This window comes from Sus scrofa, chromosome 15 (assembly GCF_054392235.1).
Source record: "Sus scrofa isolate SSC_HxYL_T2T_F1_AM1 chromosome 15, Sscrofa_HxYL_maternal_Yorkshire_Landrace_v2.0, whole genome shotgun sequence".
NCBI classification, from domain to species: domain Eukaryota; kingdom Metazoa; phylum Chordata; class Mammalia; order Artiodactyla; family Suidae; genus Sus; species Sus scrofa.
In genome coordinates, this window is record NC_139397.1 from 114,208,187 (window position 1) to 114,226,910 (window position 18,724).

Sequence of the window (18,724 nt, forward strand, 5' to 3'; positions counted from 1 at the left end):
CTAGTCATAAAATATTTTTCTATTATAATGATTTTTTGAATGATAATTTCATAAAATACATTATTATTAGAAAATCCTGTTAAATATAATTTGGGGAGAGTTATAAAATGTCATACTGATGATAGAGATTCAACATTTCTAGAAGTTTATCTAAAATTTACATGACAATACCTGAAACCAGTCAATGGTACAGCAGTTAACAAGAGCAGGGAACTTTCTAAGACGAATCCGAAAGGCATCTCCAATGGGACTCATGGCAAGGACGACATGCAGTTGGTTGCGGCAGCGATCAATAAACATGTTGAACAGAGCTATGGGGCTTCCATCTGTTTGTTTGGTTTTATCCCTTTGTCGATCTAAATGACGCATCTTTTCACATATCTCCTGCTTCTCATCCAATGCAAAGAGATTCGGAACCTCCCCAGCATTGAGTAGATTGTTGACATCTTCTAGAAATGACTCTCTTTTAATCTGAGTATCTGTAAATAGGAAGACACCCTGCATCTCCCCTTCAGCACATTTCCTTAAGATCACTTTTAAATCCTCATGCCACTCAGTGTTACCATAGCCCTTGGAAATTTCAACCTGGAAAACTGCAGAATCAGCCATGTGGGCAGCTAATCTGGTGACAGACTGCCTCCCACTCCCTCCAACGCCAACCAGAAGAGCATGGCTACGAGGCTGCTTCAGGATCCTGGAAATTCTGCTGATGTGTTCTATGGCAAATCGGAATAAGACAAGGTTCATGGTTTTCTTGCTCATATTGTTGTATTCTTCTAGGTGAGCTTCTACTATCACCCGGAGAGCATCCACGTCTGCAACTTCTCTGTAATTGGTATCCTCTCTCTTGGGATCATGAAAATCACAAAACATTAAGCTGCGTAAATCATCTTCTTCAACCACTCCATCATTATCAAAATCCAAGTTTTGAAAAAGCTCATGAAAATTTTCATCCATGTATTTTTTCAAGATTTCTTGAATGTAGTTGATAAGCCATCTTCTGTCTGCATTATCCAGAAGGCGATCATAATACACTCTAAGGACCTATATCACAATTGAAAGGCAGCTTTAAGAACCACTCCTTCTATTCCTTTAGTTTTATTTCTGTGCTAATCTCAAGTAATATAAAAGTATTCTCAAGAAATTTCTATGAGTTTTATTAAACGCATACCCAAACAACAAGGATTGGCTCATAATAGTACTTATTTTTTAATTTTTAAAAATGTATTTTAAACATTAATTTTGTTCATGTATTTTTGGAATAATACATAGTTGCATTGTTATCAATAAATAAAGGTAAATTGGGGGACTGAAGCAGATTATAGAGATGCAAAGAGTATTAGGACTAAAGAAGGAAAAAAGATTAGAGAAAGTGAGTGACCGACTTTGCTGGTCACTCAGATGTAGAGGACAGAGCTGGGCACTGGCATCTAGGGATCTGCAACTCCCTTTAAATGATCTTTTCCTTTTCCCAGCTAGGTAACATTTTGAAAATGATTGGAAAATCAATAGACATTATTATTTTTTTTATAAAAGTGCTTTTTCTGGGAAAAGGGAGTGTTTCAGGTGGAGGGCAAGTTTGTTTTGGACATTTGTTAATGATTTTTATTGTAAGTAATTTCAGAAGGCAATCTACTAAAATAAATCTCTGCTTATGTGCACTTTGTGGGACTGCAAAAAATAGTTAATCTGGCTTGTGACATAAAATAATTATTTCCCTGGGAGTTCTCATGTGGCTCAGTGGGTTAAGTATAAGGTTCACATACTAGGTATTACAGACCACTGGGCTTCTATTTTTGTATTACTTCCAATGAAGCAAGGTGCTACTTCAGAATTTTGAGCTGAGGACCTAAACTCATTATGCTATATAAATATGAAGTAGTCATTGAAATGATGAGTTATTATATTATGAATCTTATTATATGCCCAGAGAACTAATAGCCATTGTGAAAACTCAATCATCTAACATCTGAGGCAGGACAGGATCTGAACAATGCCTAAAAGTAACTGTACATACCACAAATATACAACAGCCAGTGGGAATTGCTCTCATGACTGGAACAACACAAGGCATCATAATCCCAAGTGATGAAGCGTGTTATGTGTAGTAAGATGCCCTCGTTCCTCCCTTTACTCACTCATTTAACAATGTTTAACCAAGTGCTTGCCCTGTGTCAGGCATTGGGAAAAGCAGTGAATAAAGAAAGTTGCTTCTCTCAGAAAGCTTCTGTTCTACTCGGGACAGTAAGTAAGCAAAAATATAGTTGAGGTCAAGTGATGTTCAATGTTACGAATAATAAAACGAGAGAAGGAATAAAGAGCTATGGGTTGTAGAGATGGTTCTCTATGGGAAGCCTCAATAGTAAGGGGATATTTGAGCTGTGATCTTAAGGAGGTAAGTGGGCAAGCCTCATGGATAACGGGATAGGAGTGTCCTAGGTAGAAGGAATACCAAGGACGAAGTTCCTAGAGTAAGATTTGGCCCATGACCAAATGCTGTCTTAGGCAACGTGCTCCTTCCATGAAGTCAATGACATCTTCCCCTCTTGTCTTTCTTCCTCCCCACCTTTGAGCACATTTCTGTTTCCCATGTGGCCTACCAGACTCACAGCCTGTGTCCATGACCCAGAATACGGATCTCACTCAGGTGATTACGTGACCTACGGTGGAGTAGAGTAAGAATGTGCATATCATACCCTTGCAAAGAATCACTTTTAGGGACCTTGCTGTGTGGAACGGACATTGGCTTGGGCACATATTTGAATCTGTGAGGATTTAGGAATTAAAGTTGTAGATCTAAAAGCCCACAAAAATGGAATTTTTAAAGACTTTTAAAAATGTATGTCTAACATATGGTTTTAACATAGCAGCACATTTCCATTTTCTAGCTTTTTAAACTACATTATTAAGATTAACTATATTATTTACATATTAAAAAGAATATTTTGCCCTTCTACTTTCCTATATTCTTTGCCTATTTTTAAAATAATGAGCTATTTTTTTTTTTGTCTTTTTAGGGCCACACCTGCAGCATATGGAAGTTCCCTGGCTAGGGATCAAATCAGAACTGCAGCTGCTGGCCTATGCCACAACCACAGCAATGCGGAGCCTGAGCCACATCTATAACCTTCACTACAGCTCATGGCAAGCCCAGATCCTTAATCCACTGAGCAAGGCCAGGGATCAAACCCACATCCTCATGGATACGAGTTGGATTCTTAACCTGCTAAGCCACAACAGGAACTCCTGAGCTATCATTTTTGATGCATTATTTTTTGTGTTCCCTCTCTCTCCTGCCTCTACATGTTTGTGCAAGAAAATGTTCACCCACAGATCTCTTCCCAAAGATAACTTAAATGTATTTTTATATAGTTTCCATGCTCTCAAAGCTACTTTGCTTTGTAGTTCTTTTGGCAGCTGGTATTACTACAAGTAAATAATGTACATAAATACATTCACCTCTTATAAAAACAAAGAGTGTTCCATCTCGAAACTTCTTAAGAAGGATTAAGTCACTTAAATGATACCTACTTTGAAATAGCCTATAAATCACACAACATTATAAGTCAACTATACTTTAATTTAAAAAAGAAATAGACTATAAATCAACAGAGATTCCCGAAAATGAGATAAAGCATCTTAAATGTCATAAAACATGTTAGTTCATTCTTAGAAATTATCTTCACCATTGGCCTTTATAATGTCCAATAGTGAAATGCTTTTCAACAGTACAAATTGTTGAATATTTTTCTTTCTTTCCTTTTTCTTTTCGCTTTTTAGGGCCACACTCACAGCATATGGAGGTTCCCAGGATAGGGGTCAAATTGGAGCTACAGCTGCTAGCCTACACCGCAGCCACACCAACACCAGATCCCAGCCACATTTGCGACCTACACCACAGCTCACAGCAATGCCAGATCCTTAACCCATTGAGCAAGGCCAGGAATCAAACCCTAAACCTCATGGTTCCTAGTCAGATTCCTTTCTGCTGTGCCACAATGGGAACTCCTGAATAATTCTTTTAACCCAGTTGTTGACATAGTAAAATCTTTGTTTCTTGCATAATCATATTTCAGTGACACAGAGATTTACCTCATGAACCCAAAGCCGTTTAATCACTTCTTTGGTTTCTGCTGTTTCTGGTCTTGACAAACACACACCCTGAATTACACGGGAGAAATCTCGAAGGTTGAACAGGTAGTGAGATTTAGCTGGCGTAGGCAAGAGATTTTTCATTGCTTCTTTATACAGATTCATTGTACCATTTACAATTTGTGTAGTCAAATCTAGAAAATCTTCTGGAAATTTATAACTTAAAAAATTTCAAGAAAAAAATGTTAGCAAATATAGAATTGACACATAAGTAATATTTAGTATGACGTATTGAACTTTTTCTTACAATTAAATCAAATGAATTTAGTTGACAAAATTACCATTTCTTGTTATAATAACAGAATTTTCACTTGTTTTAAAGCTACTTTCCTTTCATTATTTTATTTTATTTTCAAAGTAACTCCAATTTAATGGACTTAAACTACTTAAATGAATGGACAGAAAAGCCAACCAAGAAACCTACATTATGTCACTTAAACCTATCACCCACTAGATGATGCTTCTGCCTCTTTACTCCCTGGCATTCTTCTTTATTTTTTTGTTTAAATTTAAAAAATTTAAATATTTACTTATTTACTTTCTTTTTTATGGCTGGGCCTGCAGCATATGGGAATTCCCAGGCTAGAGTCAGATTGGAGCTGCAGCTGAAGGGCTATGCCATATCCACAGCAAGACCAGATCTGAGCTGCATCTGCGAACTACATTGTAGCTTGTGGCAATGTCAGAAAGAATGCACTGAGGGGAAGGAATCCACTGAGCAAGGCCAAGGATCCAACCCACATCCCCATGGACACTACGTCTGTTTTTTAACCCACTGAACCACATCAGGAACTCTATGTACTTATTTTTTATTGAGGTATAGTTGATTTCCCTGGCATTCTTAACTGCATGTAGGTAGAATCCCTGAAGAACACTGGTGAAATGGGTGTTTTCAGAGAAAGGGAAGGAAGAAAATAAAAATACAAAAAAAAGGTAAAGATAAAAAGGAGAATTAGAAAGAAAGTAAATAATGAGCAGGACATTTTTTTTTTTCAGGGCAAAAGGAATTATTAGGGTAGAAAGAACATAGGGAAAGAATATCCATTTAGCATAATAGGCCATATTTCACTGTGGGCTTGATAAGGCAGCTGTCCAGCTGTGCTCCCCCATCAACACTGGATAGGGAAAGAGACAACAACCTCCTGAGAATGGACTATAGGGAGCCGAGAATTGGACAGCTCACATCCACTTGGCTCCCCAGCCTCCAAGCTTCTTGTGAAGAAGGACTGAGTGTCCAGAGTTAAGGAGCAATATTTCCCCAGGGTACAGGGTCTAAGGCCACATTCAAACCTAGACATGAACACCTCTGGGGAACTCAAAGTGTTTTACTAGAGGGCATCAAAGTCATGGGATAAACTTAGCACTCTTTCCAACATTAACTGTACTATGTCACAAAAATTCTAAATATTGACTATTCTAACATGGGCGTATTATACAGTGGAATGCAAAGTTTGTGAGGACTTTTAGATTAAAATCTAAGATTTAAGACAGAGGAAAAAGAGAAAGATACTGTGGCTTCTTTGGGTGGTGTTCCCATGCCTGGGGATGGGAGCAAAAGAGGGAAGCAGTGTTGCCTGTATCTTTCTTCTTGTCTAAGGATGCTTTCGAGGAAAAGTTTGAGAAGCACAGTTTGTACTGACACGTTCTCAAAAGATTTTACACTCCCAAAATGAAAACACAAACACACCTTCAATTACTTACCAGATTTTTAAATGCCAGGTTAAGATTCTAGAGAAGATCGTAAACATGGATTTATCACTAAACTCATTGATTGTTATAATATTGAAATGTCGCATGTATCGAGGAGTTATGGGATTTCGACCACCACCTAAATATTAGAAAGCATAACTCTTAACAATGTTACTCGTATATACCAGAGTATTTTCTATACGTTTTGCAGCATAAATCAACTTGAAAGATGGACAAATTCCTCCCACACAGATATGTTAAGAGTAATCGATTGTTTGGATAACCTTGAACTCAAAAACAGTTTTCTCCTTAAACTCAAGGTGTTGCTTTCTAGCTGAATGATATGAATTAGTTCAATTAATTAGTTATAATCTTGGTCAGGTCTATTTACCAAAGACAATTTAACCAGACAGAGCCATACACCACCTTCTCCATGACTCAGTCACAGTCCAAAGCCATAAACTGTAAAATATTCTTACCACAATACAATATTAAGATAGTATATTATACAATACTAATATAATAATACATGTAATATTAACATGTCCCTGGTATCTTTACTGACCAAAATTTAAGGTCGTTCTTACACAGCTGAAATGCAGCATGATTTTGGCATAAGAGCCTCATTCTTCCCCCAAATCTGAAAATAAATTTCCCAAAGACTAGTCTATTTGCTTCATGTAGCCACCTCACTGGCTGCTTAGAATTTTTAAAATTTGGCAATTATCTCTTTTCATAAAACAATGATCACATTTTCAAATATGAGGTTTTGTTAACTGACTTGGAATGTAACACATCATTTTACAAAATTGATATTAACATCTTTACGTGTATAGACAAAACACATTTGCTTTTTAAAGGGATTCTATTATGAAATCTCTAGTAAACAAGTGGTTTTAAAAGAGCATAATATCTTTAATGTATATATTGTGCTTAAAATATTTAGGTTCATGTTTTAAACGAGGTAAATCTTTGTTTTGCTTTTATCACTGAATTATACTGTGCTGATTCTGAAAACATGAACATGTGTAAAAGCACATTACTAGCAGTCTATAGATCAAAACAGTTATGTATATTTATGTACTTAGAAGCTTATAATGAACACTGATTCACCAGGGCAAGTTTAAGGAGATGGTGAAAGGGCTGCAAAAAGAAAAGGGAGACCACACACCCCGTTCTGTCTTCAGCCCTTCCTCCCAGAGAACATTCAGCAATGGTGGTCTATTTAGACAATGGGGTCCAAGCGGCAAAGATACCTCAAGGATTCAGCCTGTTCAGTCCCTGAAAAGGCAGGGAAAATGGGCATGCAGTACAGCGACTGCTGGGTGGTGGGGGAGAGGCAAAGCAGAACTGAAGTCTGAGTACCCAGGAGCAAGAGAGTTATTTAAAAAACACAGAGATTCCCTGAAGGCATGGTACATCCAGAAAAGGAATTTTTAAAAAACAGAGTGCCAGCTTGAGTTCAGGAAAAGAAGTGTTAAAGATGCCCAGTTAGTTGAATCAAGCCATTTCAGATATTCCAGGATATAAAAAAAAATCCCTTACATTGAGTTTTGAGTTTATAAATTCCCCTTGAAAAATGTGAAGGACCTTTAAGAATTCTTTTTTTTTAATGGCCCAGTCCTGCAGCATATTGAAGTTCCCAGGCTACGGGTTGAATTAGAGCTGCAATTGCCAGCCTATGCTGTAGCCACAGCAAGGTGGGGGCTGAGCCGCATCTATATCTATCCTGCAGCTTGTAGCAATGCTGGACCCTTAAGCCGCTGAATGAGGCCAGGGACTGAAACTGCATCCTCATGGACACTATGTTGTGTTCTTAACCTGATGAGCCTCAAATGGAACTCCAAGAGTTCATTCTTTTTTTTTTTTCTTTTTGGCTTTTTAGAGCCACTGGTAGCCTATGGAGGCTCCTAGGCTAGGGGTCCAATCGGAGCTGGTGCTGCTGGCCTACGCCAGAGCCACAGCAACGCCAAATCCAAGCCACATCTTCGACCTACACCACAGCTCACGGCAATGCCGGATCCTTAACCCACTGAGTGAGCGAGGCAAACCTGCAACCTCATGGTTCCTAGTCAGATTCATTTCTGCTGTGCCAAGACAGAAATTCTGAAGAGTTCATTCTTTTAGCCATTTCCTACTTAAATTCTCAACAGTCTAAGTCCAGAAACACACTACACTGAGTCTTGACTAGGGTAGAGTAAAGGGGACCTCTGAAGCAGGAAGTCTTTATACAGTTCAAAGTTTAAGGGATGAAACTGAGGAGGATGAGCTTCCCCGGGGGTGGGGGTGGGGGTGTGCAGATCTAGTTTCTTGGGGCAGCTGGGATATGGAATGCAGGGATAGGAAATCGGGAGCAATGTCCCAGAAGGTAAGAGAAAAAGGACATGGAAGAACTGGCTGGTTTGGGGAGAATGACTCAAAGAAAGGCAACCCACTCCGCAGTGCTGACCACTGTGGGTACTCCGTCAGGTCACAACTTACACACATAGAAAATACACAAAACATCATAATGCAAGTTGTCCAACTGAATTTCTCTTTCTTTCTCCAGCTATCTCTTTAAATTTAGCCAGAGTGATTTTCAATCTCATTCATAAACTCAGAAAATGTACCTGGAGGTCCCATAGCACACATGATTTGTATGTCCACTAGTTTAATCATAGAACAATCTTTTAGGTCATACCAATTCCAGTGATCTAACCACTGTCTAAGTAACTCAATGGGAGGCTGAGCCCCATATACCTCCCGAGCAGGCATATTGACATCATCAACAAAGACAACCTGAGAATGAAAGGAGAAAAGGTGTCAGAAAATACAGCCATCTTAATAGAGTATACTATTGTGCAAACAATGTCCAGGCAGAGAATCAGATTATCCTCTTGTAGCATACAGCACACATATGTGAGAAGGGATGGTTTCTTTTCAAATAAAGAACAATCTCCCTTAGCATCCATGTTTCCAAGGGACAGGGAGGCAGTCTCGCCACTAACCTGTATAGGTTAAGAGTTTATTTATTTATTTTTTTTAAGGGCTGCACCTGCAGCATATGTAAGTTCCCAGGCTAGGGGTCAAATTGGAGCTGTATCTGCCAACCTATGCCACAGCCACAGCAATGCCACAGCCACAGCAATATGGGATCTGAGCCACATCTGCGACCTACACTGCAACTTGTGGCAACACTGGGTCCCTAACCCACTGAGCGAGGCCAGGGATCAAACCCGCAACCTCATGGATACTAGTCAAGTTCGTAACCCGCTGAGCCACAACAGGAACTCCAAGGTTAAGAGTTTAGGCCCTAGTAATCCTCTCAGATAATTTCTTAGTATGCCTTTTCATTTTCCCTTGTACTTCTTCAATACATTAAAATAAGTGAGGAAGGTGCAATTTTAAAATTGACAATAACCTCTGAGTGATAAGAACGAGGTTGAGAAGGGTATTCTTGACAGATAAGTCAATTGATGGCTGGATTACTTAAAGGCCCAGAGAGCTAGTAGCAAAGAGTTTGCTGAATAAAAATGTTAATGAGAGAATTAGGAAGGTAGATGATTTACCAGATGAATATTCTACTTTAATTCAAAGGGCAACCACTTGTTCTTAATGTCAAGTTGCCTGATGCACACACAAATATGAACACACTTTCAGGAAAACTTCTTAATCAAAACTGTGATTGGAAAAAAAGAAATCTGGGCAAAGAGATGTCAAGCCCCAGTGTGCCTGGCTTCCTTGTTCTGAATGTAACAATGCACATGAATAGGACAAGTGCTGTGTGATATGCATAAAAACAGAGAGCCAATTACCATTCTCTTGCCCAGAGGAGGACCAAAAACTCCCTTTCTTCTTTTGTCCAGTTTTGACATGATAATATTCTGAGTTTGAGCTGCTGTTGTTTGTGCTGAGAAGTTAATCAGCAGAGGCTTGTAGATATCTTTATTGAGTTGATTTAAAAGAAAATTCTGTACAACAGGAAATAATAAAATGAGGCATAATTGCAATTTTGTGTTGACATTTCAAAGTAATGATTAAGCATCATTTTGGCACACTCAAATTAACCTTAGAATGTCATAGTGTAAAAAGAGATAGAATAAATAAAAATGACAGTTATCATGTCAACAGAGTGTATCTATTTGTCCAGGCCCCAGACATGTGGCTTCTCTGATTTCCAAAACCACGGTGCAGAGTACACATTCCTTCTTGACATGAAGTCACAGAGACAGAGGTTAAGAAACCTGCTTAAGGTTTCAGAGATTGGGGCATGAATTCAGACTACCATTTGTCTCTCTCTAGATCAATGTTCTTTGTAATATAGGTTATCTTTTCACTTAAAAACCAAGCTTTCAAAATGTAAATTAGGAAGCTTACATAATATAATTTTCACTTTCAAAATGGAATTAACTGGAAAGCAGGTATAATTACAATGATTCTTACCAAGATGTGTTCTACAGATCATCTTATAAAAGAATAATGAAACAGGAAAATATATTAAGTAGAAAAAAGCAGATGAAAAATAAGATGCAAAGATGTTCCCAATTTCATGAAAAGTTATTTTAAGAGGTGTGGGCAGTTTATTACCTGGGCTGAATTTGATGGGAGTACAAATGACAAAGGGCTTTATTTTTCTTCGCCCATTGCCTTTAACCATGTCAAGCCTCCATTCCCTGACTCATGACAACATCTTAGGTAAGTCCTTTAGCATTCTATTCACTTTCAGTTTTTTTTTTTTTTTAACAAATCCAGACTAACTCAGCACCTTGATTTAAAACCTCAGTCTAAATTCCTCCCCTCCCCAGTCTTGGATATTCAGATATATGACATTTATTATGATAAAGGTGACATTTCAATTTGTTAGGAGCTTATTCAATAAATAATACAAGGACAATTATTTCACTATATAACCAAATATGTTCCAAAAGGATTAAAGGATTGGATTAAAATACAAAATCAGCAAAGAACTAGTAACAGGTACTGTCAGAATTGGGAGAGTGTGAATTGACTGGGAACCTGCAATGGGGAAGGGTCACTGACAACTCCTCACCTCTCCTCCACCTGCCTTCCCAACCTCTTCCTGTCCCATGGTTGGGTAATAGGCAGAGCTGGAGGAGGAGGCAAACGTCCTACTTCACTGTTGTCGCTGTGGTTCTCTCTTGGCTAATGTTATCTTGCCTGCTCTTGTGGCAAGCTTCAAAATAATTGCTCTCTGAGAACAGAAGTTAAGGGTCCTTGAATAGCCAAAAGGACATCGCATTGCACAGTTCCCTGACCTAAAGGAACAAATGGGGTTCCACTACTGCTGTGGGCAGTTACATGGAATGAAGTACCAGGAAGGCTTGAGTCCACTTATCTTCCACATTGTCCAACTGACCCTGAGGAAACTCACTTATTTGCAGTACCAAAGGCTGGAGGTGCTACTTACTATTAGTTCCAGCCAGCTTCTGCTTTCAGAAGTCTGAAACTAAAGACAAGAACTGGCCTTTGATCTATATGACCCCCAAAACGCAAGGGAACATAGGCTTTGCAAAACTACTGAGATTTGGGGCATGTCTGTTACAGCATCTGGCATTTTCTTAACTAACCCACAATGGGTATGATTATAGAAATAATTAAGGAAAATCAGTCTTATTACCATATAGTAGTCACTCACATATTAAATAATTTAGAAAATTAAATTATCAAATAAGTAACTAATATATCCTTTGCAAGGGAGAAGAAAAATTTCATCCTGAACAAGCTGTTTTTATTAAAATATCTTTAAAAAGGAACAGTAGTTTAGAGATACATAGTAGCATTACACCTTTAACCAAGTCTCAAAAATAAATGGGCAATTACTCAAAAATTCTCCATGGTTCCAATGCTGAAATATCATCTACCATTTTAGGTAATTTAAAAAATTATACTCTTAGGATGACTATGCACATTTTAATATGTAGATTTCCACAATACTTACAATAATGTAAACACTCTTTCCAGTTCCTGTTGGTCCTACAAATATTGATGGTTTTTGATGGGTGGTCAACAATTCCATTAGTGTAGAGTATCGAACTGTGTCCAGAGTGGGTACTATGATTTCATTAAACATCATATCCTTAGGAATTGGAGGAGCTTCTGCCAACTTCCTTACCCATGGTTCCCATTTTCCTATTCCCTGTTTATAATAAATAACCAAATAGTGAAGGTTATGCTGTAAAATACCTTTAAAAGTTTTATACTCCAGTGCCATTGTAGAAAAGATGAAAAATCAAGACCAACTGTCTGTGATATTTACACATTTGTTTTTATCTTTTAAAACTCTTCATTCTGATTTTTTAAAGTTAAATTTTGTGGTAAATTAAAGAGAAATTAGGCTTCTATAATAAAAATGAGATGGCAATGCTGATGCCCTAAAATCCCTGTCAACCCAAAGATCAGTTATTTTATTCAAATGTTAGGTTCTTTAATGTCACTGAGAAAATTGGTCTAACCAATGTATTAAAAGATAATTTTATTCAATAAGTGACATAGAAAAATTATCTACATAGAACAATGGCTACATATTGACTTTTATAATGGTATTTATAACATCTGCTTATCATTTTAGGCAAGTTTTCTTTTTCCTTGTAAAAAAAAATCTAAAAGTTACTTTCAGTAATTTTCAAAGTGTACAGGTCTGTAGTGTTAATTATACTCATGTTGTTGTGCCACAGATACCTAGAAGAGACAAGTTTTTCCAATATGAGATTGGTATTATAAATAAATATTACACTGTATCTTTGCACCCAATTAGCTTATGAGCAAAAATTTTAATTTGCTATGATAGTGCTTATAACAAAAAAATTCAAAAACATTGTGTCAACTCTCTCTCCTTAGAAAAACACCACTGCCCTCTCAAAGATTCTTACAAAATCAAATTCAAGCTCCTGGTCATTCAAAGCACATCCAAATTCAGCCCCAACCTTCCTTCACATCTTTATGTGCCTCACAACCCAGCCTCACTGATGGGTCGACTGGTTCTAAACATGCCCTGGGTCCCTGAGCCTTGAGATACAGGACTCTTGTCCTACAGTATACATGACACTTTTCTGAAGAGGTTAAAAACTCACTAAGGGTGGCCCTGTGCTTTTTTCATTTTTGTATCTTCTGGCAGTGCTCTGCATATGTGCTGTAGAGAATTTTTTGAGGAGGCTGAATTCATATCAGTCTTAAAAAAATATTGCCAAAAAAATTTCTAGAACTTTCTAAAACTGATGAAGAATTGATGCACTTGATACTCTTTTTTTTTTTTTTTGATTGGGGGGGCACACCCACAGCACATGGAAGTTTCCAGACTAGGGGTCAAACTGGAGCTACAGCCTCGGCCTATGCCACGGCAATGCAGGATCCAAGATGCGTCTGCGACCTACACCACAGTTCATAGCAATGCTGGATCCTTAACCCACTGAGTGAGGCCAGGGATTGAACCCACAACCTCATGGTTCCTAGTTGGATTTGTTTCCGTTGTGCCACGATGGAACTCCCCCTTTTGATATTCTTGATAATCTATTCTAATGTGGGTTTTTTGCCACCAAATGGGGAAGGGAATATTAACAATCAGAAAAACTGGAACAGATAGTCATTTAGAGATTGTGTGATCCCGGGAAAAGTGCAAACTATCTCTGATTCTCAATTTCCTCAATGGTAAAATTTGAAAAATAATCCTATCTTTCTGATTTCACAGAGAGGTTGGGAAACAAAATAGACATGATTGTGGAAAATCTTAATGAACTGCAAAGTGCTCTGAAAATGCAAATTGTTAGTAATTTGAAATAAAATTAGCAAAGCTAAAAAGGTATCTTAAGGCTGGAAAAATGAACAATCTCTTCTGAGGTGAGCTTAGCAAGACATTCTCAAGAGCCACAAAAACTAAAAATTGACAGAGTAATTCTTTCCTAGGAATTTATTTTTAAGAAATAGATATGCACACAATGACTTGTGTACAAGAATATACACAGAAGCATTAAAACTAAAATAACACAAACACTTCAATATCTATGAGTAGGAAACAGAAAAGATCATGGCCCATCCAGATGGTAGGATATAGGGAGGTTGTAAAAAAAATTAATTTATTAAAAGAACATCAGTGAGGTAGAAATTTGTTTTCTTTATTAAGGGAAGAAGAAGGATATAAAACTATCCAGTTGGGGATATAGTGTGATCCCAATGTCACTTAAATTCGCATATATTTAATATTTATGCCTAAACTGTGTGCTTGATACAGTACTTGTGGGAGTTGTTACACACACGCACACAAAGCAAACGACCACGACTCAGGCTGCATTGTCCAATCCATTTGGGAAGTGCTGAATTCATAACAACCCAGCTACGTTCCTGCAGGACCTCTTCACCTTGGATGTCCTAACATGCACCATGAACTTCTCAGATGTCGCGATGTGTTATTTTATGTAATGACGATTATTAACCCAATAAGTATTATCATTTATCTCATTTTGTCAATGAGAAAAACAAGGTTCAAGGAGATTAAAGAACTACTCCAAGGCTATATAGAAAGTTTTACTGGAACTCCAACCCAGGTGTGCCTGACTTCACACCCTACACACCTTCCCCTGCTCCTTGCTGCCTCTTAAGGTGAACAGCGGTGACACGGTGGCACCAGAGCCATTATGTTCTGGGTGTCTCCAAAGGGACTCTGCCTGGTTGACAGGTGCAAATCCTGCTTCAGAACTCTTACCTCAGTGACAAATTGATAATCATAAATTGTTCCTTTTTCAGGAAATGGGACAGTTAGTGCTTTTGAAGATGTTTGTTCAGTACCACTCAGTAATTTAAACCTATTTCGAGTTATTTCTGAAATTGGGCCTTCCATTAGTTCACGAAGAATCTTATTAAACTTCAACCGATCATCATCTTTACAAGAAGCACCGATGGACCAGATCAGTGAAAACAGAAAAATGCCCTGAATTGGAGAGAAGAGAGGGTAAGCATGCATTAAAGAATAACTTTAATCTATCCTCAAAGCTTAAATCATACCAGCCAGTTTACTATCTTTGAAATGAAATGAATAAACTGATACATCATAGTAGGTTATCTCGGGATTTTGTAATAATTAGTTTTTTTCTATCAAATTGCATGTCTTAGAAAACATTATTTTCAGAGAAGATAATACAATGCAAAGTATAAATTCTAAGTATAGTAAAATCTTAGAATGACTAGTCTGGTGAATCAAGTAATATTTTAAGAACATAGCTGAACTTTGACATTAAAAAGAACATTGAGAAAACTTTTTATTAAAGTACAAAAGCATATTTGAATAAGGAATAATCAACCCACAACATACATGCTCATTAAATTTAAATTTTGACAGTGTATTTTAAAAAAGTAAAACAAATTCATATTTTTTATTTACCTGTTCTAATAGGTACCTGAGAACTGTTACCCTGCAAGCTTTCTTACCAGACTCAGGCAGAGGGAACGGGGTAGACAACAAGACACATCACTCAAATGAGAAAACCTGTTTGTTGTTTTAAAATCAAATCCTCTTTCCAATGCCAAAGCTAAAACAGTTTTGACTATGCTTATAAAACTTGTGAACTCTAGCTTAACACTATTCACTTACTCTTAGATTGCTTACAGGCTACCTCTCTCTATAAACTATTAAAAATGAAACTGCATATTTCATAAAATATACACAAAAGGTAACACACTGATTACATTAGAAGTACTAACACTAGCAACACATAATTTATAATTAAAAAAACATCCAAGGTCTGCTGATAACTTTATTACTCTTTTTAAGATGTTCATAGATTACATATTTTCTTGCTTTCCACAATCCAAATGTATATTTATACACACTTATACACATATATTTAAAATATTTTTATCTCATGAAGAAGAAAGAAAAAATAAGAATTATCATTGAGATGCTGAAGGGGAGGTGAATCTTGTTGTCAAATGGCCATCGACATTTTGGGGACTGGCCATCTTTGAGACCGGCCCAATGACCCAAGATATAAGCAGCAGATCTATGAGGATCATTGGGCTCTCCCCAAACTTCATGATCCAAGAGAACTGCCAGTCAAGGAGTTTTCCTACCAGCACCTGGTATTTGGGACCTGACTTTTCCCTCACTGTTCATCCACCACCCATTGTCTAGCTTCCAGTCCTGGGAAAAGTGAGGTTAATTAAATAGGAAGCATTGGGAAAAGCAGTAGCTATCTTTCGAATTCAAGATTCAAAGGGCAATGGACTTACCTCTAGTAAAGAGTAAGTTTCCCGATCATTTCTCTCTCTTACTTTCACTTCATCAGCAAAGTTATCCATAAAACAGTCTATCAGATTCATTAGGGATCGGACTAAGTTAGTATCCGAAGTAGGAGATAATTCCTGAAAAGTCAGAGAAAAATGTCTATGAAACAAATTAGGCACTCATTGAAATAGCATCAACTAGTTTTTAACTGAGTTCATGTGGTTCTAACAGCCATTATCTCTATGAAAAGGTACTCTCAGGATAATTCTAGTTTTATCAGTGAGAAAACTGAGGCACACATTAGTCCCCTAGAGTGTAGCAGCAGTGAGTGTCATATCCAGGCAGCGTGTGCTCTTTTAACCACTCTTATACCGATTTCCAACTTTAAAAAACACATTGTGGGAGTTCCCGCCGTGGCGCAGTGGTTAACGAATCCGACTAGGAACCATGAGGTTGCGGGTTCGGTCCCTGCCCTTGCTCAGTGGGTTAACGATCCGGCGTTGCCGTGAGCTGTGGTGTAGGCTGCAGACGCGGCTCAGATCCCGCGTTGCTGTGGCTCTGGCGTAGGCCGGTGGCTACAGCTCCGATTCGACCCCTAGCCTGGGAACCTCCATATGCCGCGGGAGCGGCCCAAGAAATAGCAACAACAACAACAACAAAAGACAAAAAAAAAACAAAAAACATTGTTCCATGTTTAGTTAACTTAATTACAAACATAGAGTTTATGCTATACCAATTTCAAAAATCAAAGTATATATATATATATATATATATATATATATATATAAAATCTTCCAGAGCAGGCAATTAATTTATTTAAAATGTTTAATAAACAAAACCCATTCAAAACATCTTTATAGGCTACAGCAGTACTCAGAGTAATTTCATTTCTATGAAATATATTTTTAAGTCCTGAAAAGCATAAAATGTTGCTGGAAGGCTGTAAAGGCTGTGTGCTTTACTTCTCTGGGTCTCACCACGAGGAATTATAAAATTAATGAAATAACGGGTTTACAGTTCCTAGAACCATCCAGAGTACAGCAAGTTCTCAATAAACATTTGTCTTCTTTCCTCCAGGCTCTCTTCCAACCTTGGAGTTGTATTGCTTCAAGGTTAACAAGTAAGAATTAACTCTGAAATGGACTCTCTCAAGATGAGAACAGCTGATTTCATCTTCAGTCACTGCTCCAGTAGAAGCAGGCAGAAGTGACATCTGAGTGTGCAGCTAAGGACAGGGACTCAGTGTCACTGATGCAATCCTAAAATGCAAAAAGATACTACTACAAATAAGACAGATACTTATTACTACTTAATAAAAAACGGGCATTCAAAATTTCTTCAGAGGACAAAAGTGCATAAGTACACTTAAGAAAATTTACATTAAAAGCGATTTTTTTTTTGTTTTTTAGTTCTCATTACAAGGAAACATTCTGTAATATCTATAGTGACAGATGTTAACTAGACTTATTTTGGCGACCATTTGACGGAACATGCAAATCACTATGATGTACACCTGAAACTAATATAATGTATACCAATTACACCTCAATTAAAAAAGTTTTGTTTCTGTTTGATATTGAAAAGATCAGTTCCAGGAGTTCCCGCCATGGCACAGTGGTTAACGAATCCGACTAGGAACCATGAGGTTGCGGATTCAAGATCCCTGCCCTTGCTCAGTGGGTTAAGGATCCGGCGTTGCCATGAGCTGTAGTGTAGGTTGAAGACCCAGCTCGGATCCTGCGTTGCTGTGGCTCTGGCGTAGGCCGGTGGCTACAGCTCTGATTAGACCCCTAGCCTGGGAACCTCCATATGCCATGGGAAGCGGCCCTAGGAAAGGAAAAGGTTTTAGAATAAATATATATTTAGAAAATATATATTAGAAAATATAGAAAACAACAACAACAACAACAAAAGAAAAAAGATCAGTTCCGGTTACATGGAAAATTCTTTTATCTGTAATACTTACATTCTCTGACCATTCCAGGAGGGTGAAAAAACCCTTAAAGCTTATTCTATCATGCCCCTCAACTGATACATAGTCAATTGATTTTGAAACATGATTATCTCATATCTACAACATATAGATATATGTTGGTTATAGCCAAGTTTCCTGAAAGAGCAGCCCTATACTCACGGTCAAGTACCACCCACATTCCTAACCAACCACTTCAGTACCCTTGACTTTCTTCTCAAAGTGCTGAGGCCAGCACCCCCCCTTCCCCCCATGATCTTTGCTGCTAGATCCAAGGGACACATGTCATCCTTTCGTGCCTTCACCTGACCTCTCAGTAGTTTCTGGACAATACTGACTACCTGCTACTTAAATATTCTCATCTCTTCCCTCTCTCTAAATTGCTGGTATACCCAGGATCCCATCCTTTGCTCTTTTTCCTCCAGATTTTCCCTTTAAGTAATCTTCATGACCAGAATTTTCAATTCCACTTTCCAGCTCTGTACTTGGAGCCAAACTCCTGCCTCAAGCTTTTCGATGTTATTTCCAACAGCAAAGTTCCAGCCCTGTTTCTCTATATTTGACCCAGAGCAGAATCATCCTAAAAGACCTTTGGTCTGTATCTCCCAAAGCAGATATTAAGCATCCTTCCCTATAGTTTCCAGCTGGAGGGGGTTTAAGAGCCTCGCTGGAGCTCCATCAACTCTCAGAGGCAGGAG

The 18,724-nt window shown here is 37.9% G+C and overlaps 1 protein-coding gene across 12 annotated transcripts in view; it reads right to left on the reverse strand.

The window, feature by feature from the left end:
* DNAH7 (dynein axonemal heavy chain 7) overlaps positions 1-18,724 on the reverse strand; it is a 262,758-nt gene that overhangs the window by 107,862 nt on the left and 136,172 nt on the right. For all 12 annotated transcript variants that reach the window (XR_014830006.1, XM_085000229.1, XM_085000233.1 and 9 more), the window contains 8 exons: positions 16,060-16,191; positions 14,537-14,761; positions 11,780-11,977; positions 9,636-9,791; positions 8,451-8,619; positions 5,854-5,980; positions 4,093-4,312; positions 172-1,044 (listed from right to left, as the gene is read on the reverse strand). Coding sequence is in view for 11 of the 12 variants with exons in the window: in XM_085000229.1 (XP_084856355.1) it covers positions 172-1,044; positions 4,093-4,312; positions 5,854-5,980; positions 8,451-8,619; positions 9,636-9,791; positions 11,780-11,977; positions 14,537-14,761; positions 16,060-16,191 (2,100 nt within the window). In the remaining variant the exon portion in view is untranslated. The remainder of the gene's footprint in view (positions 1-171; positions 1,045-4,092; positions 4,313-5,853; positions 5,981-8,450; positions 8,620-9,635; positions 9,792-11,779; positions 11,978-14,536; positions 14,762-16,059; positions 16,192-18,724) is intronic.